The 24,922-nt window shown below is 40.3% G+C and overlaps 1 protein-coding gene across 3 annotated transcripts; it reads right to left on the minus strand.

Moving 5' to 3' along the window:
* Window positions 1–598: 598 nt before the first annotated feature.
* DIO2 (iodothyronine deiodinase 2) lies at window positions 599–17,874 on the minus strand. 3 transcript variants are annotated; one of them, XR_010303988.1, is made up of 3 exons: window positions 17,168–17,874; window positions 4,362–5,856; window positions 599–2,431 (listed from the first exon to the last, which is right to left on the minus strand). XR_010303988.1 is itself a non-coding variant. In XM_064151067.1 (2 exons), exons 1-2 carry the CDS (start codon window positions 17,387–17,389, stop codon window positions 5,284–5,286), a joined length of 795 nt encoding a protein of 264 aa, XP_064007137.1. In that variant the 5' UTR covers window positions 17,390–17,874. The 3 variants fall into 3 exon arrangements, 1 of the variants encoding a protein (XP_064007137.1); XR_010303990.1 differs by lacking the exons at window positions 4,362–5,856; window positions 17,168–17,874 and adding an exon at window positions 2,878–2,953; XM_064151067.1 differs by lacking the exon at window positions 599–2,431 and having other exon boundaries at window positions 5,284–5,856.
* Between the last annotated feature and the right edge of the window lie 7,048 nt (window positions 17,875–24,922).

Here is a 24,922-nt window from a genome sequence, read left to right on the forward strand (position 1 = left end):
CATGTGAGTGGGGGCGGGTAACTCCCAAACCATCACACACAGTGAGTCAAGTAAAGCATCAAACCATGGAAGTAATATTCACTTTAGCTACAGTCAATTTGTCTGTGACCAAAGCCTTTAGCTAATGTTTAAGTTCTTTGTCTGAAGTTTACATTTGGGCAAGGTTTATTATGTCTTCATAACTCTCTGTCAGAAAATAAGATCTTGAGTAGTAGTCAATTCTCTGAACTAGTCAATACATTTTTTCTTTAACCTTCTACCATGAGTACCACTCATTCCAGAAAAAAAACAACACTCTGCTACATACTGCTCAACATGCTTTCTGCAACCACATACCATTTTCAAGCAGTGCAATTCTGAGCAGGCTAAACCACTGTACGTGTAGCTCTCAATTTCTCTCCTCTTTACCTTTTGTAAAGGTTGAGGAGTAGTCAGACATTTAAATTATCATTCATAAAGAGGTTTGCTCATATTGCTTAAGATCTATTCAGGGTGGCTTAGGCTATAATATTATATATAATTTTAAGTTTCCTTGGACTAATGTCAAGATTCCACTGCATGTTACTACCCAACATTAAATAACAGGACACAGGAGAGATATATTTTTGTTATTGTTTATTATAACACAAGAAAAATAAACCTAGAAAGCACATGTCATGGAGCACCATATTGTAACAAAATTTCGCTGGCTCTCCTACAAAGTGTATTTTTGACATTTGAACAATGACACACATATAGTCAGTACACACAGGTATCTATCTACACCCTGGTGATCTTAACAGCCACAAGGAGACCCCTCTTTCAACACAGAAACACTAAGATGCACAGAGGAAGGCCAATGTGAGGGCATCTGAACGCTAACTGAGTTAATTACTCTTTTATTAACGATCTTCATAAGCACACAAGCCTTCACTGTCTCACCCCAATCTTTCTTCTCTGAAGTCTCTAAACTGGGCATAAAGGTCACTGCATATGGATCTGGCACAGACAGGGCGTAGAGTTGAACATAACTGGCCAATATTCCCTACCTGATACCTCTTATTGCTTTGGTTATTGTACTGAATAAAAGTCTTAAAAGAAAAGCTCTTGAGGCTGCAGTCCACATCACAGAAAAGCCATTTCACACATACAGAAACATCACCTCCCTCCCTACACACACCTGAATTCACAGCACTGATACCTTTTTGAGAAGCCTTGTGAATTTCCCCACCAAGATCACTGTCATAAAAATGACTGCATTATGTTTTCCAAAGTGTTCAGACAGTTGTTGGTTAATATATTTTGCTACATATTCCTTTCTTGTCAATGGACAAGGCATGTTTTCCTACTGTCTTAAATTCATGCCATTGTCTACACAAGTATGAGCAAAGTGCTATCATTTTCTCCTGTACAAAGTGGTTTATGTTCATTTTAAACCGTGTTAAATAATGATACTAAGCACAGAACAACATAGAGTGATAGCCCAGAACAGTTTTTATCTTACTCAAAATGAAAAAATACTGGAAGTTTCCCATACTAATGTTGAGACAAAGTATTGGAGATCTCTAATATATACAGCAGCCTTCCAGAACACTTTTGGGCACCTACTTTGTGAGTTGTTGCTTAGTGTGTATGTCACACTGAAGCACCTCAAGCAATGCAGTTTAGTGCCCTCAAACAGTGAGAATAAGAGACAGAAGCAAATCCAGCCTCACAGCACACTAGACCAATTGTGATGTACTAGGCTTGCAAGGTAGCAAAATTTCTGCCTGGACTCAGGCTAACCCACTGCTTAAATTTTGGATATCTGACATAAGTCCACTTCTATCATTAGCTGAGGACAATGCATCAAGCTTAATTCAAAACCTTTTGCATAAGTGTTTCAATTTTGTAAAAAACAAACAAACAACATAAAAAAAAACCCCAAACCAACCAACAAACAAAAAAACCAAACTAAAGAGTTTCTATTTTCATCAGTCACTTAAAAAAGATCATTGTTTTCACTCCAAGCCCATTTCTCTTTGAAATGCTGCTCCTTCTTTCTGATCACACATTTTCTGAGGAAATTAAAGGATTTGCAAAATATTTTACTGTCTTGATATTCAGTGAGGCTGAACTATCTTGCACTTTTGGCCAGGATGATGATTTCACATTGCCAAGAAATGAAGTTATTGGGTATTTTTTCTTGTGGAAAATCCTTGTAGATTTCCCACTTAGAGAAGCCAAATTTATAATTCCTTTATACTGTGTGATGAGCAGGCATCTGTGAATAACAAGGTAACAATGGAAATTCAAAAGGAGGAAATGGACTTGAAAAATCACTATAACTTCAGATATGCAAAGGAGTATTAACTGAATTAGTACCTCAGCCTCCTCAGAACTCGAGGTGTGCTTCGACATCTGTGCTAAATATTTGGCTATTGTTTTCCGGATAAACAAGTTCAAAGTTCAACTGTTTGACAGGGAAAAGAAGAAAGAAAAGACTTACTAGTTTAAGACTTACAAAGGCTATGGACATGTTATGGATTAATGAACTTTCAGATGACTGCAATAAGAAAAAGACCTTGTGTTGGCTATATTAATACATATTTTCACTTGGGGTAATGTCTACAGCTTTACTCATCTGAGTAAAAGGACAGTGTATTAAACCCAGAAAAGAATAGCTAGCAAAGAATTTCATTTATAATTTATCTTAACCTGTATAAGAATGTGAATTTTTGTCTGGCTTAAGAAACAAAAGGTATGTAAATTTCTATATGGATTACATAATAACCAATATACAGAAGAAAAATAGAGACCACCCCTGTTTATGCTCTTTTAGCATACAAGAGCAAGATATGAGAATTTAAAAGTAACCAATTTAAATGTGAGACAAAAAAAAAATCTGAAAGTCCTCACCTCAAGAAATACTTGGATCACAAAACTCAGGATCAGCCTTTTGTAGAGTTGATGAGACATCAACAATCACATTAGACAAAATCAGCCTTTTGTAGAGTCGATGAGACATCAACAATCACATTAGACAAGACAAAAGTAATAAGGGCTGAAGCTAATGAAAATTCCAGAAAAAAAAAATTATTGCACCTTCCCCTGAAGCATCTGACACAGCCAGAGGTAGGACACTGGATTAAACAAAGCACTTAGTTTGGTTTTGTTACAGTTTCTAGAACTACATTTTAAAATTTCAGTCGTGTGTCCCAGTTAGTTGTGAAAATGCATAACTGTCTTCCAGACTGAGCAGCGAGTTACAGTGACATTCATGAATGGGAAAACAAAATGATAATAATAATTATTATTACTGTTTGTCTTACACACCACTTCCATATGCATGCATACATATATGCATACATTAAAAAGATGATATACAGATATGTATACACAAGTGTATGCCTGCATATATATATATACACACACACACACATAGAGACACATGCCTTCTGAGAAGTGTGGCTCACCAGAAGGTCTGAAGATCTTTTTTTGCTCACTCTTTCCTGACTTACCAAACTGTATAAAGAGTGTGTGTGTGTATGTTTAGTAGTAATGGAGGAAAACCTAACGAGGGGAAGCATGAACTTGAATGTGGGGAATCACTCTTGTTACTATCATTATTTCAGATCTGTGCTTGAAAATGTATTTCCAATTGCCTTGTACATTGGCTAGATTGCCAAATGGCCAAGCAAGAAGAAATACACAATGTTAAAGGGATATTGTAAAACTGAAGATATTTATGTATTTTCAGTTCTTGCCTTGCATTCATAGTAATACATCATATTTTTGACAATCAGCTAGATGATAAATTAAAAGGACTAAGCTGATTTTTGCCACTTACCCTCTTTATCTGTTCTATGTTTATGCCAGAGTTGAGAGAAAAGTTAAGTAGTCCCTCTTCTCACAGGTTTTCATTTATCAGCTCTGATGAGTTAGCTCATAGTAAACAGCCTTTTCATGAGGCTTCCTTAAAGTATCTCTTTAAACAAGATTCCTCAGACCCATTCATATGGAAATTCACCACGTTTTACACTTATTCACATTAATTCACACTATTTGTCCTCCAAGTTTCTCTGGGAAGCTTCTGAGAACAGGAGTGAAACAAGCAATCACTTCATATGATAGCAGAACTGCAGCTAATGAATTCTGAGGCTGCAAGCAACTTAGCCTCCAGACAAACTAAAGGAGCAATAAACTAGTGGCAAGTATCCAAGATAGCACAAATCAGCATGAGTACATTAAACAGGGTAAATGACAGGATGGATTTCCATTTCAATGAGGTAAAGTTGTGTATAAGTTCCCCCATCCCCTAAATACATCTGTAAAGTCATTATCTCAAATAAACACAAAATGGAGAAATAAGTTATTTTTTAAAAAGCTAAAAATGAATTTACCTTTAAGCCTATAGCTAGACAGAGCAGAACCAGAGAATATTGATAAATGTGTGTTGTCAGCTCTGAGAACCAGGGCCTAGCTGGCATCAGCTGAGTTTTGTCTTGTGATGCTCTCTCTAGATGGCTCTCACTCTTTCATCACAAATAGTCCAGTCTTTTAGTATTCAAACTGTAATGGTCACCTCTGTCTTTTTGGTCCAACTCCATAGATATTAACACCTTTCTCAGCAGGCACAGACCTGCACACTGGATACAAACATACAGAGACAATTACATAGTTAATATGCTGCCAGAGGCATCTATAGAGAGTACAAATAGGAGCATACAACGTTTGATCTTGATGTGAACAGCCAATCTGCCTGCAGGATAGCATTGCATGGCGGTTTCTGTAGTCTCTGAACAATAAATTACGTACAGAGGACAACTGCCACACTCTGCTGCATTTCTATGCAAAGCAATAGCAAGCGCCCTGGCTTCTCTCAGGTCATTTGCGTTGGCTACAGGAGGGTAAAGAAGCATTTCTGATGAAACGGCACAGCATTGCCTTTTCATGGACTGCCTTCCAAGCAGAAATGCTTCTGGCTCGTTCCAGGGCTAACACTTCATGAGACAGGTTTTTGGGAGACAGGCCTCATCTCAGTGCTCTTCTTGCTTGCCAGCAGCACCTTTCTACAGAAGCCTCTTCACCTCTTCTGCCTTGTATGGGCACAGGAGTGAGATTTATTTCATACAGTGATGTTTCTGCGGAGTTGTTTTTTGTTGTTTGCTTGTTTTCACCTAGTTAACATTCATTTGATCTTGGTGTCGGATGTGTTCTGCAGTCATCTGAAATGCTTATTCACATCAGCACGTTTCCTTTTTTCCCTTTTATAACACCTCAAAGGGACACTTCTATTGACATGGATTCCGTAGAGAATGGATTTCATCTTTTGCTGGAATTTTGTTCCAGCCAAAGCCGAACCTCCTGCAGATTGTAGAAAAAGGGGCCTTTACCTCCCAGGTAGGCAATTTTTTGTCTCTGCACAATGCATACTCGCTCAAACGAAACCCCGTAAGCCACATTGGCATTGTTGTCCATGCAGTCAGCCACCACTTGGCATTGTGGTGGCAAGGAAAAGCGCTCCAGGAGCTGGTAAGCAGCTGCACATCGGTCTTCCTGGTTCCTGTGTTTCTTTACTTCAAATGAAGAGGGTGAGATGCCAGGGGCAGCCCAGCCATCTGACGGGTGAGCCTCATCAATGTAGACCAACAGAAAGTCAGCCACACCAGAGAACTCCTCCACCAGCTTGCTGAAAGCCGACAGCTGGCTTGTAAATGGTGGTCAGGTAGCTGAACCAAAGTTGACCACCAGTGGTCGCTCAGAGTTGGCAAAATCCAGAAGGTGGCATTTGGTTCCACACTTTCCACCGACACTGTTCCAGCTGCTACTGCTGCCATTGCTGCCCTTGGCTATGTGTATTACACTGGAGTTTGGAGCTTCTCCTCCCAGTTTGACCTGATGGCAAAACAAATTTAAACATAGTAAGTTAACATGACAAGCATCCTTGTGACTGCTTTCTTCAAACAGTCACCTGTTCAAAGAGTACACCTAACTACCCACATGCACACTAGCACGGAGATACAGCCTCAAAAAATTCATCTAACCTATCTCTATTGACAGTGCAGGTAAATGTGGCATTCCTGACAGGCATACTGGAGGGTAGGAGAGCCCTGCAGAGGGACCCTGACAGGCTGGATGGGTGGGCAGAGGTCAATGGGATGAGACTTAACAAGGCCAAGTGCAGGGTTCTACACTTTGGCCACAACAACCCCAAGCAGCACTACAGGCTGGGGACAGAGTGGCTGGAGAGCAGTCAGGAGGAAAGGGACCTGGGGGTACTGGTAGACAGTAAGCTGAAGATGAGCCAGCAGTGTGCCCAGGTGGACAAGAGAGCCAATGGCATCCTGGCCTGCATCAGGAACAGTGTGGCCAGTAGGACAAGGGAGGTTATTCTTCCCCTGTACTCAGCACTGGTCAGGCCACACCTTGAGTACTGTGTCCAGTTCTGGGCTCCTCAATTCAAGAGAGATGTTGAGGTACTGGAGCATGTCCAGAGAAGAACAACAAAGCTGGTGAGGGGCCTGGAACACAAACCCTATGAGGAGAGGCTGAGGGAGCTGGGGTTGTCCAGACTGGACAAGAGAAGGCTAAGGGGAGACCTCATTGCTGTCTACAACTACCTGAAGGGAGGTTGTAGCCAGGTGGGGGTTGGTCTCTTCTTCCAGGCAACCAACAACAGAACAAGGGGACACAGTCTCAAGTTGTGCCGGGGGGAGTCTAGGCTGGATGTTAGGAGGAAGTTCTTCCCAGAGAGAGTGATTGGCATTGGAATGGGCTGCCCAAGAAGATAGTGGAGTCACCATCCCTGGAGGTGTTCAGGAAAGCCTGGATGAGACACTTATTGCCATGGTCTAGTTGACTGGCTAGGGCTGGGGGATAGGTTGGACTGGATGATCTTGGAGGTCTCTTCCAACCTGGTTGATTCTACGATTCTCGCTAGAAAATTTGATCTGAAATCTGTTTTGTCCTGTCCACTATAGACATAGTCCTTGTCTGCCCTTAAGTACCTGCAGACTCTTATTTGCTTTCAGACAAGCTACCTCAAATTTCTTCTAACTTTTCTTTGTAAGTCAGATTTTCTATATACAATTTTTCTCTCACTGCCATCCTGAGTTCCCTCTACTTGGTTCACACCTTTGGAAAGCAGTGTTCAAATCTACAAAAGAGTTTTTCCTGATTCTCAGAATGATCAGACAATTACTTCATGTATCTCTTGGGCTCCGCTTGGGCTCACTGGATTGCACCTAACATTTTAAATCATTTCAAGTTACACAAAATCATTCTACATTATCTCCCTGATTTTATAACACACGCAGTGCACTTCAATTTTGAGACATTTGCAAATTTCATACATCTATATTCTTTTCCATACTACAATCTGAGATATCTGCAGATGCCCACTCAATATATCATTCTATTCTGACAAAGTACCATCCAAGACTGCTTTCCAAAGGGTTTTCTAACAGCTTTACAGTTATTTCATCAGTGACTAAATGATACATTTCCTTCTATTGCAATGTTTCTCCAAAAAATGGTTTGAGTAGGATGAAGTGAAAATAAACTTTTTCAGCTCTCAGCCCAAATCTGAATCAGATCCAACAGGTAATTGTGGCAGAGCCATTTTGTCAGACCACTTCTATTTCTCTGTCTACAGGAAAAAAGAAATAAAGACAAAAAACCATCTCACAAGAGACTGCTGGAGTAAGGTGGAGCCTGTAGAGGGCTCCAAGGTCCTTAGCTGGTAACTGTTATAGAACCACAAAATATTATTACATAAGACAATACATTTTTAAGGAGCTTTGTCACATGTCATTCCTATGTATCTGCTTTTAACATCAAGGTCTAGTACAGCAATGCAATTATACTTTTGTGTTTCCCCAACTCTGTTTCTTTCTATCTCCTGTCTATTTGATAATGTTCAGAGGTGTTTGTTCTTTTGAAGGAAAAGTACAGGGACCAATTCTGAAGTGTTCCATATTGTATTAAATCCCTTCTGAAGTTACACTCCAATTGAAATCAATAGAAGCTAACACTGCATAAGAACTGTGTAAAAACTGAATAAATAACTCATTTTTTCTGCACTTCTATTCTACATTACATTATAGGGCATCCCACTGAGTCATGTTCAGTAAAAAACTGAGTTAACAGCTGAATACTTAAGTGATGTGACTGACACTGCACACAGAGCCAGTGACAAATATATTGTAGAAACCTGAGAAACATGACTACCTTGAACAAATTTACACTTATTCATAACTCAACATTATTTAATCAGAACTGCAATAGAAGCGAATGTCTGAAAGCAAAGCTTATTAGATACTGCTCTTAAATCTGCTACACTTCACAGAGACACAAGAAAGTCTCACATCATACTGGCACATGATATACACATCATTTACGTGGCAATCATGCCACTGGGGGCAGGGGATGTGCAGCTGCACCAGGGTAAAGGGAAGCAAGCGCAGCTGCACCAGCAAAGCACAGTCCCTTGTGCCCCTGCTCCCCATAAACGTGCATCCACTGCATTGTTACCTGCTCCAGCCCTGGTAGCAGGTTCTTTTAAATTCTTGTGTTAATTTGCCTTTGAAAGCAAATGAGTTTTGAAATAGCTAGCTTGACCACCTGCTGTGAGTGTGCCGTCCATTTGACTCAAGAAAGGAAAGGAGCTCTACACTAAGTTTTTAAGATGTATCTGGAGAGAAGCAGACTCATGATCAGACTGTAGCTTTTAAGAATTAGCACTAAACGTCTTGAAGCACTTATTAATTGCTACAGGCCTGCTAAACCTTAGCAGGTATCTTCTGTGCAGCTGTTGAACATCTCACTTCTCTCTGACATTCTGTGCGGTTAAATAGGCAAAGCAAGAGTAACTTAAAGGCTCCAAACCTAGCAAATAAGTGCACAGGTCAAGCTCATACGGCAGCTGTATAATCATCCCAAGGGCTGTATTCAATCCATAAACCAATTATGTAAGTTGGTAACTACCCCAAAAAGGACACACCTCAAGAATCAAAACGTCTGCACATAGAACTAGATACTTCCTTAACTAGAAAGCTTAACTGGTTTTGTCTCACCAACCAAATGCATTTTCTGAGCTACTTTGCCCAAACTGTGCCTTTTGGGCAAAGCCTGACATGTGCTGCACACACTCCATGGATGAATAAAGGACACAGGTATATAGGAGGGTGCATTCATCCAGTCAAAGAAAAGAAGCAACAACACATGATTTCTCTCATAAATCAGAACTAAGCAAAACACATTGTGTTTCAGAGAAGAAAAATGAAGGAAAAAAGCATAGAAGCAACTTGATCATATCAATGAACAGAACTGCTCAGGAGACAAGAAACATCCGAGTAGCTGTTTCTCCCCACACTCATGGTTTTATTTTAATGAAACTACTATGACTGAAAATATGCCAACCAACACTCCTGAAGCGAGAAATCACAGTCTGCTTCTACATCATACTTAAGCAGAAAGACGGGCTCCTCATTACCAACTGAGCTTGGTCTGCCAAACGCCTCTTTCCCTAGGTGAGTTTTCAAAACTCAAGGAACAGACTAACAAAACAATTCCCATCAAACACCAGCATGTGAATGCCCTTCGAGCGATATCTAACACTGATACCAAGGGTGGCAACATATTTCACTGTTCTCCAACAATGCAAGTTTGCCTTCTGTCTCTTATACTCCTTATTGACCAAAACACAGATGAATTTAGGCAGTAAAATACAAACATGTTCTGTGTCACCTCATAGATGTTTCCCACAGCCATCAAGTAAGTCTCATGGCCGCAGGTTACCTATCACTTTAATTTTTGTTTCTAGGAGTGCTTGTGTTGGGTTTTTTTTTTCCCCTTAATGAGACATCCTTGCCAAGTAGGCATTCAGGAGGCATTTTCTGCTGTTGTGGAGGAGTAATTAGGTCGGTGCCTTGTTCCATGCCAGTGTCAGGCACTCCAAAAAGCAGCCCTGCCCAGTCGTTAATGCTTAAACATGAGCAGCGGCATCTCCACTAATTGGTCTTGATGAAGCACTGATGTTCCCAAAAGAACTCTTTATTTCACCAGGCTAGGGAACCGATTGACACAGAATGACAATATCATCCTTGCTGATCATCTGCATTGTAGGCCTCGGCTGTTGTCTTTGTTGTTATTTACTGAAAGAAAAAATAGCTCTTGGAAAAGAAAACCAATGCAATGAGAAAACAAACAAAACCTCCCGTGTATTCAGCCCCACTGCTTTTGAAAATGTACACAAAGGCAGGCAAAATATAAATTCTGAGAAAGGAACTAGCAGAATTCCCCTCACACGCAATTCAGCCTTTCTGTAACCACCTACTTGTGTGCGAATATTTGGGCATTTGGGGCCAGCCTTCAGGCTGAGGTGGAAACAAGGCAGCGCACATTCACCCCTCCTCACACAGTCTGCATGGACACGCAAGGTAGGCCAACCACATCTGAAAGCCAGGCTGGCCATCAGCAACAGCAAGCAGCAGCCCTACACCAAAGCGATGGCTTGCATCTTTTCCGAGTCTGCGTGGAGAGTGGAAAGGGAACAAGGTTGCTGATGCTTTAGCATGCAGACTGCAAACTGAAGTAGGCAGGAGCAGGAAAGAAAGCCCTATTCATAAACCACAGGCTAGAAATAGCACATACTGCTAACTGTTGTACCTACTCCGTGAGGAATAGGAAAAGCCCCACAGACAAGACATCGCCTCCTCAATTACCTTTTCTTTTTTCCTGTTTTGCTTTTGGTAGCTTTAGCACAACCCTCCTGGGATCCTGTGTACTGGAATACAGCTTTCATAGCATGCATGAGGGGTTTTCAAACAGTTTGGCAGACTCATCAGACTGTGCCCACTCCCTAAAGAATATAGGTATTGCCAGACAATTAGCAGTCTGTTGTACTAGCCATTTAAATATGGACATGTCGTGTTTAGGACCAGAGTCCAACAACTGGTAATGAGCTGAATCCCAGGAGCTTTTTCCTTCCTTTCAAATTCTCTGCTTTGATTTGATTTGATTTAATCCCATTCAGCTAAACATAGCCTCTGAACAGCCTGATATTTCTCAGTGCCTCATCCAAATAATAATCAGACTCTGGCTGGAGAATGATACAAATTATTATTTTTGTCTTCTTTACTTGGATGATCCAGAGTTGTGCAGTGGATAAAAATGACAGGTAAACCTTATCTGGGTAGCATACAGGAATGGGAGATCTTCATTTAGCACAGAGAGGTAGCAGCATGCTTTAGAAGACTGGACTACTCAAAGCGGGGAGAAGAAACCAGACTTGACTAGAGATGTCTTAGAGTTCAGACTGTTTAATTTAGGATCAGATGTGTGCGAGGAAAATTGAAGGTAAAGTAAAAGGGCAGATAGCCCAGATAAATATTACTGGTCAAATGTTTCTCTTTCTACTTAAAAACCACTAGTCCCACAAATGACCATACACAGCAGAGGGAAAGAATAAAGCTGCACTCTTGGAAAAAAGGCTAATTATATTTCCTGTGATCAGGGAGCTTACAGTAAGTGTCTTAAAACTTATGATTCCCTCACGATGGGAGAATGGCCTGTGACACTGTGGCCTCTGGGCTACTGGTTACCATTCTGGACTCTACCTACAGGTGAGCGAGACCTTCACCAGTCTGTTAGTCAGGACCTGACAGACACTTGAAGTTATGTTTTTCTTTTTCCTTCTACACTCAGCTTTACTATATTGGTGGGTTTGTTGGACACAGAGCATGGGCATAAGAGGCTAGTACTATCCTTACTCTGGCTGATGCCTGTTAGCAAATGTTCTTTGTCTGCCACAGAAGAGGGTTTTCACAGGGGTTTGACAAAAAGACAAGCATTTCTCTCAAGTCAGGTTCTCATACTCAACAGTGAAAATGGAAGACTACAAAGATGGAAGATGTGAAGTCAGATCTGCGAGATGAAACAGGTAGGATGAGACCCCATGTGGGATAGGAGATGTCATACACCTTTTCCTCCCCTTGTCTGTCCACTCTGGGACAAACTGTCTGCTCCTCTTGATTAGGACACTGCATAATGGGTCCCTGGTCTAGGTTGGTCCTCAGACACTACTATGATAATGCTTTAATAAAAATATTAATGCAAAGCCCAAACTTTGTTGAATTTGTGTTTCATATACTGCAGGAAAGGTTGTAACTGTGGTTTTGTTTTTCTCACTTCTTTCAAGATTGTTTTCATTTGCAAACATCAATGAAAACAATTTTGCTAAGGCTGAACTTTGTAAAACCAATACAATATTTAGTCATACCACACAGTATCTAATTCTAAACTCTGAAATAAACTTTCCTTCAAAAATTCTCTTACCACTGTCAAACACAGAGATATTTTCTTACCTTGCCAGGAAAAATATGTACAAAGGTTATGCCTTTGTTCCAACCTTTAAAAGATTTCCCCCAGAAGCAAAGACTTACCAGATGATCAAACAGCAGGTGAAGGATCATGCCATTGTATTACTTTCACATATATCTTTGTGATAATGCTGTGCAGCTTGCACTTAATATGACAAGTTTCAGGCTGTCATGCTTTGTATAATGATTTATTTTATGAATAAATTATGTATGTATCAGGTATGCAGAAGTAGCAAAAGGTAATTTAATCATGCCTCCCTGAAATCTCAGGAAGATCCAACTGGGGATTTACTGAACCAATCTACTTGCTGTTGCATCTAGAGCTGGGCCGATGCTGTGAAGCTGGGATCCTGTGCCAACCATTCTCTCTGTGCTGAGTTTGTCATGCCAGAGCTTTCTCTGTCCCATTCTAAAAAGAGTCAAAAGATGTACAAAAGGATACACACATCCATCACTATCTATCGCTTTAAATACCAGCATCCTTCTGAGGGCTGTCATGTATACTCACACACACACACGTATATGCACATGTGCATATTACCCTCATAGCTGCACCACGGTATTCTTGAGCATTTTGCTGCTCCAGAAAGATGCTATTAAGATTTTCCCCTTAAAAACCCTGTACTGAGGTGGAAAAGAGGGAGCATTTCCTCTAGGACAACTTAACAGCTCTCTAGTGGAGACCAGGAATGGCAGCTCTGCTTTGATGAAACAGAAAGCTGCTATCAGTCACTAGAAAGCTCTCAGCATGAGATCTCAACACCCACTGCTAATGGGTGCAATCTTGTCTGTACCTATGTTAAAAGCGTTTTAAGTTAACAATGTCTCATCTTTGGACTCTTAGAAAGCAGATTCATCCCAGTACTAAAGAAAGCATGGAATTCAGCAGGTTAAAAAAGTTTTTTTTCCAAAACTTTTCTAACCTTTTCTCTGGATTTCTTAAGATATGTGACACAACCTATGTAAATGCTGTGGGCTAAACCAAATGTCTCTCTGGCATTTGTACAGGTGGCCTATACAAATCATACAGAAGGCACACTAACACCCTCCCAAAAAGCTTCTCCTTTTTGCCTTTCTTTCTTATAAGTAGGTGTGGTTTGATTCATATCAATATATATATGTGTGTGTGTGTACATATATACACACAAAATAAATGAGAGGACTGACTCTTGAAAGAGCAGATTATGTATCCTTATGTGTATTTTTGCACTTATACACATGTAAGTATATGGCTGTATCTATATATAGGCAGATACACATACATATGTATACATGCAAACACAGAGGAAGGTGTAAATACCTATACACACATACATACATGATTTGCTCTTCACGAGTCTATCCGCTCATTTCTGCAGATAAAAAGAGCACAACAATAAATTAGGAAGATAGCATTTAAATAAAATGATTACACTCTTTCAGTTTATATAAAGTCAATGTGACTTGACTACCAGCTCTATTTATTCTCACCATGACAGTTGATCTCTAAAGAATATGTGGAGGATGTTCTATAAATTACAAAGCCAGTGATGAACCATGAGTGTGACAGATACTGGACTGTGAGACAAGGAAGTAAAAATAAATGTATTTAGCCCTGATAAAATTTATATAACAAAAATAAAATAAAATAAACAAGTGATCAACCATTATTATTCCAGTTGGACTGTAAATTGTGGATAAAATGACTCCTATAGCATATTTCATCAGGAAAATAATACTGAATACACTCAATATAACAACAAATACTATATTGCATCCCCACTGATGATGTTAAAAATCTTCAACTGCTGCTAGATAATATTGCCCAGGAAATAACTGCCCTAACCAAGAAGTCATGTGCAATAGTACTTAATAACAACTAAAGCGAAGTAAGATTTGAGCAAGATATTCAAAAGCTTTCTGGATGAGAAAATGCATCAGCACAGCTATTTAAAAATATATTCTACTTGTAACCACTCCAGGATCACCTCTTGTACTAGTCTTGGAACAAAATCACTTATTTCTGGGATAGTTTGTGTGTTTGCAAGGCAGAGCTCCTTTCTAGTAAAAAATTTACTTTAACCCAGAATCTAGTACTGTGTAGATTCTGGGATAGAGTTTTTTCTGGACTGGCTTCCAGTAATTTTGTCTGTGAACAAAATTTTTTTCGTCCAGTGCTTTTGTGAAAAATGCTATGAAATATACACAGAAAAAGTTCTGTGCAAGTGACACAAAAGGTACAAGATCAATTAGTTACTGCTTTAATCCAGTCTTCTGGTAACTGGCAGTAGAGCTTTGGTTTATCTTGAGCATCTGCAACTCTGCTACTCCAACAGAAAAATGGTGATTCTCTCATAAACACTCCTCAACGGAATGAGTTTAAGCATCTGCTTAAGTACTTTGCTAATACCTGGCTTCAGTTAGCAAGTTCGAGCAATAAGCTGTCATGGTTATTATACTGATTACATTTTACCATGTTCTTTAGTACCCCAGTCCCGTAACATTTTCATTTCCTACCCTCACTAATTGTCTAAGATTAAGATATCACTGGGAATTCCTATTCAGGACTTAGAAAAAGATCATTTAAGGGAAAAGATGCTTTGTGAGACAGTATTTATTACATTTCACTATTTGTCATGCTTTTTAAACAATGCTAGAAAGTAGATTATATTCCATTTTTTTTTTCAACTCTACCAATACATGTTTCTAGTTGATTTTATTTTTTTTCTTTCTCTTTCTTAGAGAAGCAGCAGAAGATTCTCTTCTGTTATGGAGTGATGACTTTTTTGCTGTCATTGCTCATCACTTTATTGTGTACCCTCTATAATTTGATTTCTACACATCTTTCTTTCTGTAACAATCAAGGGTTTCTAATGATCTTCTTGTCTTTGTGGCCCATCATTCTACTAAGGAAAACAGAGTCTGTCCATAAATTATTAAGCCAATTGATTTAGACTTAAGGACAGCTGGCATGAATGGTTTTCCATTTTTGGAACAAAGTGATAAAATGTTGTTATATTTATGTGATATTTTTTCCTTAATGCTGAGGCCACTGAAGTAAAATTTTATTCTAGGAACCTTAAAGTCTTTTTGGCTTGAACAACCATTTAATGTTGATAAGAGAGAGCTTTTAATTACCGAAGTTCAAGGTAAGTGTTTTATGACCAACACCAAAAATAGCACAGAGTCATTGTCCCTTTAGCATCCATGGCTGGCTTCAACAGTACTGAGGAAAAGGCAAAGAATTACGTTGAAAAGTACAGAAAGGCATGCAACATCTTCATTTTAAATAATTTTGTCATGTTTAAGCAAAATAAGATTGAAACTATCCCATGGATATAAGTTTCCTTACAGCTTCACACTTTCCTTAGACTCTGGGCCACATACAGTTTGCAAGTACAGGAACTGGGAAATTGTTTGGAGCCATGCTACCAGTTCCACTAGAGCCTTAACCAAGTTGTGTGTTAACTGCCTTGCCTTGTGTACAATAGGAATAATTGTGTTGACCAGACCATTTTAACAAGTCCACTGTAAACTTTCCTCAGTTTCTGCAAAGAGAGTAAAATCAGAAACTAGAAGGGCTACAAGAGTAGTGAGCTTCATTCAGCATTACCTTGAGTAGCCAGCTGGCCAATTCCTAGAGTGGCAGTAAGAGGTTGACCCATTTGGCAAAGCTAATGTTATTTATATTTGTCTTACGCTGAAAATTTATGTCCCTGTGGCTTAGGTTTCAGGCTAAGCAGCTTGTGTTTAATATCACAAAGCCAGTTCTTCATATCATTAAGTAAAAAGCAAATACAGGAGACATTTTTGGGGAGTGAAAGGGAAATGGGAGGGGAGGGGGAAGGTGATGCAAAAAGAAATATTTCAGAAGATACAGACTAGTCATTTGGATAAGCCATCTGTGGCCTCATGGCATCACATAGGGTATGTTAAATTAGACAGTCTAACTAAGACAACACCTTAACAGACTAAGTACTGTTTTGGAAGCCACAGACCTCTGAATCCAGTTCTTCTGCTTACTAACTGGGTGGCCTGTGCAAGAAATTCCATTTTTTTGGGTCTAGTTTTCATTCCATAAAAAGGAGCTATAGCTACCTCATGAAACCTGGACAGTATCACTAGGTAATGTTTGTACAAATCTGTGGGGGGAAGGAAGTACATGTTGCATAACTGATATTGGCTTTATTAATTTAAATCAGCAGGCAGCTGTCCTCCATCTAGTCAAGCTCATTTTAAAACTCTGACATGTCCCTCTGTCACTGCTTTCATAGATCAAAAAAAGGCTCACTATTTCCCTCCATGTCCAGTTTTACTACTACCTGGATGCTTTCTCCAATATAAAATCTAACATGAGTAATAAAAAATGCCAGTGAAATGACAAAGGCTCATTTCTATCTTTTACTCTAATTACAACAATTCTATGCATAGCTCTATCTGAAGATTCAGTCTTTGTATAATCTCTGAGGATCTCACGTGGCAGACAAATAACAGCTATGAAAATGTCTAGAGTGTTATATAATTATTCTTATACAAAGATCAGATCTTGAAATACTTGATAAACATGAGAAGTATTATTTTTACTGCTGGGGAAACTGAGGCACGGCTAAACTAACATGGCTTTGGCTACAAGGAGAGTTAGAGCACAGAGGCAGCAGCTCCTCAGTCTCGTCAATGCTTGTCTCCGACTTAAAAGTATTTCTTCTTTCAGCGTACACCTCTTAAACCCCATAAAACTTAACATCAAACAGGACACAGCCCGCACCGCAGTCGTTCTCTTCCCCTCTCCTCTGACAACCATCAGTTTACCCACCTCAACCGGTCAGTCCCCATCCCCGCTTACCCACCTGCTTGTAGGCATCCAGGAGGAAGCTCTTCCAGACACAGCGCAGCCCCTCCGAGGTCAGCATCCTCCGCCACTCACCGCGCCCAGACTTAGACCGGCTCAGAAATAGCACCATGTGCTTCAGGAGGATCACAGAGTCATACAGTGCAAGGAAGAGGCAATTGGAGAAAAAGACCGGCAAGATCTGAAGCGTGATCAGCAAATCCACACTTAGCAGACCCATCTTCCTTGCTGCTTCTCTCCAGCGAGATGCCTTCAGCTCCCTTTTCTGCTCTGCACCCTCATTTAAAAAAAGTAAAGTAAAAAGTATTTCAAAAGCCTCTTTACCCTTCTTTCAGCCAGCCTCTTCAAAATGAGCAGAGATAGTTAAATATGAGCAGGCTGCTTAAAACCATAACTCTACAATACTCATCAAATACCGAGCTGCTTATTTTTCAGAAACTAAGATGTTAACAAAAATTCTTTCCTCAACCAGGAGACCTGATTTTGTTGAAGAGAGAGTCAGCTGTGTTTCCAGCTCCCTGCAGTTACAAAATTTAAGCTGAGACTGTTAATTGTTAACTTTCCTGCACTATCCCATTGTTTCTCAGCTATATAAGCACTGAACGGACCTCTCACTTCTGTGTCAGTGAAGCTAACTACCAGGTGCAACAATACTTTGTTCAAAAAAGGTTTATGTACATAAACTTTCTGTTCCTCCCTCTTCTCCCTCCCTCTTTCTCTCTCTTCCTCCCCACCCCCCACCCCCCGCCTCTCTGTATTCCTGCCTTCCTCCTCTCGCCTTCTCTCTTGCTATCTGTCTATGGTGCAAAGTGCTTTCCCCTCTGAGAGTCCTAGCTTGCTTCCCTGAAGCCTTTTATACATTCCCTGGCTAATTGCTGCAATAGAGAAATGAAACCATAATCTTAGTAAAGATCTTGACGTCAATGTAAAAGAGGGCTTTACTTTGGCCAGGGCTGCAGTGAATAGAAAAATGAAATTCTCGAAACTTTTTTTTTTTCTTTCTTTCTTTTTTTTTTTTTTTTTCCTTAAGAGAGAGGAGGGGAAAAAAAAAAACAGACAGCAGGGGCGGAACTTTGCTGTGCTTTGCTTTGAAAAGGGAAAAGAAAAAAAAATAAGCCAATGTGCTTCTGACTGCTCTTATGAAATGCATTCAAATTTTGGAAAAGTATTTTCATATGACACGGAAGGTGACACAGCAGTGCAGGCTTCTGGTCTAAATGGTTGAGATTTTTTTCCTCATGGCTGGGGTTTTTCCTTTGCCCTTTTGTCTTTTCCAGGAAGGCATGAGTTGATGCATCCCAAGAAAAGGCACATTTGTGTACATTATCCTCTCACCTCCATGAAGTACAACATGCATAATAGCATTTAAAGATCTGTTGTGGCTTCTTTTTATTTAAGAAAACACAAGTGAATATCCAGCACTGACTTCATATGCTGAGGTGTTAGAGTAGAAGAAAAAAAAAGAGAAAAAATATTTTGAAGGATTTGAGTATTCTAAGGTAAAAATTTTGCTTGAAAACAATATTCTGCAGCCTTAAATGCCATATTCATCAACTGAGCTTTGAGGAGTTTAATATTCCCTTATGATAACTATTTGCATCCACTAGTCTAATAAGGATAACTAACTTCTGGTTAAATGCTTATACTTTTTTGTTGTTGTTAAAACAAAACAAAACCAAACAAACTAATAATAAAAGAAGAAAGATATTTCCTCTGGCAGGGCCATGCATGGTTTAACAACCACAAGCATCTCTTGCATCCACACACTGACAGTTCGCTTTGTTCATCTGCACTTTTTGTTTCATATTTTCAGTCTGATATTTAGTTCTCTTCCACTTTGTCTTGTTTTCTTTGCGGGGATGTGGGATACATTAGACATACTGTAGGATATTTTTAGCATAGTTCTAACTTCCTTAGGTATATATTTGATGTATTTCAAGTGGCAGATATCCATAACTTTGGTTTCAAGTGGATGTCTTCCCTGCATGCTTATGTATGCTCTCATCACCGGGTACACTTTATTCCCAGAAATGCCAGCGTGATATCTAACCTCTGTCAACTCTCATCCTTGAATGCGCAGTGCAGGCTCCTTTCATTAATATATCTTAGTCTTCATCAGTCATCACTATTCTATCACTGCTAGAAACTGCAGAAGGTAAACATATCAATCTTCCCTGCTCTGGGGTCTTTCCATTTTAGATATTGTAATATCACTTGGGCTGTCATTGTAATGCGATGCATAGTGCCTTGTCTTGGGCTCACCAAAGAAGATTGTTTAGGTAGTATAGTATCAGGCATTTGTAAAAGATACCATCCAGACAGGATATCTTCCAGCAAATGCTTACTCAGAGAAATAATTTTAGAAGGTTACACACATTTAACCAGTGACCCTCTGCGTTGCTAGCCTAAACAAAAAAAAAAAAAAAAAGGAACTGATTTTCTCTTTCAAACCATAACAGGTTTTAAGTCAAAATGTTAGTGACAACAGTGTTCTGTTGCCATAGAAAGGATTCCAGCCTCACAGATCTGACTTTATTACTAAAACTTGCAAAAACATGTCATAAGCAGGCATTTATATATCCCCACACATGGATGAGTCAGCATGCTCACTCATGTCATGTGAGTGCAACACAGGAACAAGGGTCTTCAGACCTGCTAAACTAGCTTACTATCTGACCTCAGGCAAGCATATGTAATCACTTGATTACAAGCACTCTTAAAACTAGATTACTCTTCTGCAGATCCACCACTAAAATGTACGTGATTCTGTCTGAAAGGTCCCCTTTATTTAGGGAAGGTTTGTTAAAAGGATGCCAGATGAATCATCAGCCATTGTTTCGCAGAAGAGTTTGCAAACAGCTCCAAGGATAGTCCAGCTCTGGCTCTTCCTGTTCTCTTGAGGTAAAGTCAGGCAAGAACCTATGCTAGGAACACAGCCTGTTCCGAGTTCCTGTGAAATAACTGCCCCTTACCCACAGAGTGCTTCCTGTGTGAAGTCAGCTGGAGACCAGACAGCAATGGAGCTTTGGAGTGCATTGGAAGCTAAGCAGGAAGTCCACAAATCACTGGTGTGAGATGGTATTTCATATTTACTGCATCACCTTATTTGCCTGTGAGGCAGACAGACTGTGTATTGAATTAAACATGGCTACCTCAGACTGTATTTGACAGTTTCATCCAAAAGATGCTGATAACTACCTAATCCAATCATAAAGACAAGATCTTTTGACTAAATAAAAATGTAAAAGAGCAGGTTTTGCAATTGTTGTTGTCTTCAGAAGCAATCTGTCCCTACAGGGCACAAGCACTGCTTCTCACCTTGACAGAGTACTGCAGCCCTCAGCCAAGATGGAAAGACTAACTTGCTGCTTCTTAGTGATACCACTCCTACCCTTCTTGACTGAAACAACTCATCCCTGTATTTCCCTCAGATATCCAAAGTAGACAGGAAACCACTATTCACATCTCTTGTGAAAGACTGCACGATCTCAGTTTTGAAGCAAATAATCTCCTGTTATTTCCCTGCAGACCTTCAGCACAGTATCACCAAGGTTGGAAGAGATCTCATAGATCATCAAGTCCAACCCTTTACCACAGAGCTCAAGGCTAGACCATGGCACTAAGTGCCACGTCCAATCCTGCCTTGAACAGCTCCAGGGACGGCGACTCCACCACCTCCCCGGGCAGCCCATTCCAGTGCCCAATGACTCTCTCAGTGAAGAACTTTCTCCTCACCTCCAGCCTAAATTTCCCCTGGTGCAGCCTGAGGCTGTGTCCTCTCGTTCTGGTGCTGGCCACCTGAGAGAAGAGAGCAACCTCCTCCTGGCCACAACCACCCCTCAGGTAGTTGTAGACAGCAATAAGGTCTCCCCAGAGCCTCCTCTTCTCCAGGTTTAACAATCCCAGTTCCCTCAGCCTCTCCTCGTAGGACTTGTGCTTGAGGCCCTTTTTGCCCTTCTTTGGACACGTTCAAGCATCTCAATGTCCCTTCTAAAATTGAGGGGCCCAGAACTGGACACAGTACTCAAGGTGAGGTCTAACCAGTGCAGAGTACAGGGGCAGAATGACCTCCCTGCTCCTTCTGGCCACATCATTCTCAATGCAGACCAGGATGCCACTGGCTCTCTTGGCCACCTGGGCACACTGCTGGCTCATGTTCAGGCAGGTATCAATCAGCACTCCCAGATCCCTCTCTGTTTGGCTGCTCTCCAGCCATTCCGACCCCAGCCTGTATCTCTGCATGGGGTTGTTGTGGCCAAAGTGCAGCACCTGGCACTTGGACTTACTGAACGCCATCCTGTTGGACTCTGCCCATCTTGCTTCATGAAGCAAGAATGTCTAGATCATTCAGATCTCAAAGCATTGGTAACATTTGCTCTCTTGAAGGAAAACTGAATGAATTTTATATTTAAGAATTAGGCAGGATTGAAGATACACATGAAAGAACTAAGATAGCGTTCAGCTAATGTCCAGATCCGTTACCTACTCTCCCATACCTTCCTATATAATTCAGGCACAGCCCTACAATGTTCCTCAGTTCTCCATCGACAAATGAAAATAGAGTTCTGCTGTAATCTAAAGAGCAGTCAGGTTCAGTAATAGGAAATTAAATATATCATCCATAATTTGCCAAGGTGGAATGAGCAAAGCCAACAACATTAAAGCATTAGCTCTAACTAGACCTTGTATGTGGCTAAAGTCAACAGTATCAGTACAGATGTTCATATTCTGTAACATTTACAGAAACCAGTGGCATCAAACCCATATCAATGTACAGCTTCATCTTTCATCCCAGTTTCAACCACAGTAGCATGGAGATTAGGACACGGATTGCTGGTATGTTTGTTTACTGTAACTCTCTTGATAACTGTGCCTAGATGGGAAATTTGAGATGGTTACCACTGCTCAGGCCACTTTCTCTGATCTTATTTTATAGTGGATTCATAGTAGCTTTCTGCACATCAGTGTATTTAATGGCCTTCACTTGCTTGCATAGGTCTTTACTTGCTTGTGGCTGAACTACCCATGAAACCTGCTGTGGCACTCAGTCACGCTGTATCTAGGTACCAAATGTAAGATTAAGCAAGCCTGAAACAAGCAGGCTGAATGATATTTTGGTTACTCAGACATTTTGAGTGATTTTGAATGCAGTTACTTTATGTAACACAGCTGGGAAAGGGCACCCCACAGTGACAAGCAAGGCAAGGTTGCTGCTTTGGTCCTAACCCCACGAGGTTCATGGGAGAGATCATCCCAAAGGATTCAGCACAACCTATGTGCCTGCCTTGCTGCTTCTCATTGCTTTCACTGCCAAAAACAAAGAATGAAGCTTTTTGTTTGAGAGCTAGTTAGCGTGTCCATGAGCTTATCCCTGGAGAATTGCGCAGCTGCAGAGCGATATGGCTAGAGATGGAAAGAAGAAAGTTTAGCTTAGCTTTGCCTCCCTGGCCCAGGGCAAAATTTGTTTATTACAGCCAAACAAGAATTATACCTCTCATAAAACTGCACTTTTTCTTTGCCAGAAGAGAAAAGTCTCCCTCTTCTCTCAGTAACAATTCCCTCACTCAAACGTCATGGAGTATTGACAGTAATTTCCACTTGATTAGGAACAGCAAACTATTTTCTTTAAAAATAATATCTTAAATGAAAAACAAAAATTTCAGGCAAGTCTCAGTGATACCTGGATGGATTATGCATGATGTGGATTCACCATGCCCTGCCTTCCTCCAACACCCCTGGCCACAGCACTGTGTCTGAATGGGGCAACGTACATCCCGCTGGCATCCAGCCCCATCCTGCCTTCTTAAAGCTGCCTCTGTTCTCTAAAGGAATCTGCTTAGCAGCTTTTCAAAGATGAGCATTTTAAATATATCCTTACCACCTAATTTATTTACCTTTTGTATCAGCCTTCGTTTTGTTTTATTTGGGTTACTCTACCACTGCCATTATGCTGCATAATTGAGAGTTGATTATTCTGTGGAAGTGGCAGCTGTGAGAGGTGCTGATTCAATAGCTCAGAAGACCTGATTCCTCAAGTTTGTCTGCAGTGGGTTAAGTACAGGTAGAAAGGATGCAAACTGCCTACAGGAGCAGCTCTCCATGGCAATCTGGAGGGGAATCCCGGGAGCAGGAAAAGGAAGCTGGTGTCACACTCAGTCCACAAGGTAGCACTACAAATTAGAAGTCACTTCTTCATCCAATGGATGTCAAATGATACAGTATTCAAATGAACTAGGGAAGGAATAGACCATACAATTAGAACACTTGTGGACAGAGAAAGAATAAAATGTCCTAAGAGATGGCAAGTTATACTAGAATCTGGGTATAACTGAGGCTGTCTTATAGGCAAGCTGCAGTGGTTCAGAAAGATTGAAGTGCAAGAGGAGAACTGGGACTCCTGACGTCTGCCAAACCTGTTCTGTAGATTTCAAAGCTGTCAAGTCTGGCACCTTCTAAGAGCCTGAATTCATTGTATGACAGCAAAGTGAAATAATTGACACCTGGGTGTGGGTATGTACTAGTGATAAATTTGAGGGTAGAAAAATTCCCCACATCCCTTGGTTAATGATTCTCAAATTTCTATGCAAAACAAAAATAATATCCCTGTTTCAATAAACTACAGTGGACAAACCTGATTGTAAAACACACCTGTCTGAGTCAGATTTAATTTTGGAACAAAACAACACCTTACCCACCCAAAAAGATAAAGCAGTTTCACTTAAGAAAACCAGGGCAGCTCTAGACTGTACATTAGGAGGAAGTTCTTCACAGAGAGAGTGATTTCCCATTGGAATGGGCTGCCCAAGGAGACATTGGAGTTGCCATCCCTGGAGGTGTCAAGAAAAGACTGGATGAGGCATTTAGTGCCATGGTCTAGTTGACTGGATAGGGTTGGGTGCTAGGTTGGACTGGATGATCTTGGAGGTCTCTTCCAACCTGGTTGATTCTACGATTGTTATGGTCCAAAGCTCTTTGTAAACAGCTTGTTACACATATGCTTTCAGGACACCTAAAGACTGTAATTTCTTTAATAAACTAATTCAGATTCCCAGATTCTTTACAAGAAACTGTTAAATGCATATAGGAAATGTGCACAATATTGCTTAAAGTCTGCCTTAACCCAGGGTTCAACCTTTTTCCTAAACTGCTCAGAACATCTGCTTATGGTCTTTTCTTTTTTTCTTCCCTGTTTCCTTCAGTCCATACAGAACATTTTCATTGCTTCATTAGAAAAAGTTAATTCTATCATCCTAAAACAATCTAAATAGTAACAGAAGAAGTGTTCACTGTGCTTCCTGTAGTGAGAAGTTAAATATGAATAAATTTATGGGTTTTTTTCTCCCCATGCAGATATTTTCCAGACCTCTGCTGACACACAAAAGTGGAGCAAAACACTTTGAAGTTAATAATCTCTCAAAAAACTACCCTACTATTTTACATGGAAAATAGCACTTCTCAAGGTTGTGAGATATACTTCCATATAATAGGGTTATTAGATAATATATTAGCTCAATAATGTGAGCAGTAGATAGTAGACTTGACAATTTAATGTCAGAGTAGCCCAGAAAAGCAAGATATAAAGTGGGAAACTTCAAGAAACAGAAAACTTCATCTTAAAGAGAAAATAAGCACAAGATAAAGGCTTTTGTTTTTTATCCCCTCATCATGTCCTTTGCTCTGAGTATATTTTGCTGTTTATAGCTGCCTAAATATCTGCTGTGGAGTCTGTTTTACCACTTTCCTAACCTAGAGA

The sequence above is a fragment of the Pogoniulus pusillus genome, chromosome 1 (genome assembly GCF_015220805.1).
Source record: "Pogoniulus pusillus isolate bPogPus1 chromosome 1, bPogPus1.pri, whole genome shotgun sequence".
Taxonomy (NCBI): domain Eukaryota; kingdom Metazoa; phylum Chordata; class Aves; order Piciformes; family Lybiidae; genus Pogoniulus; species Pogoniulus pusillus.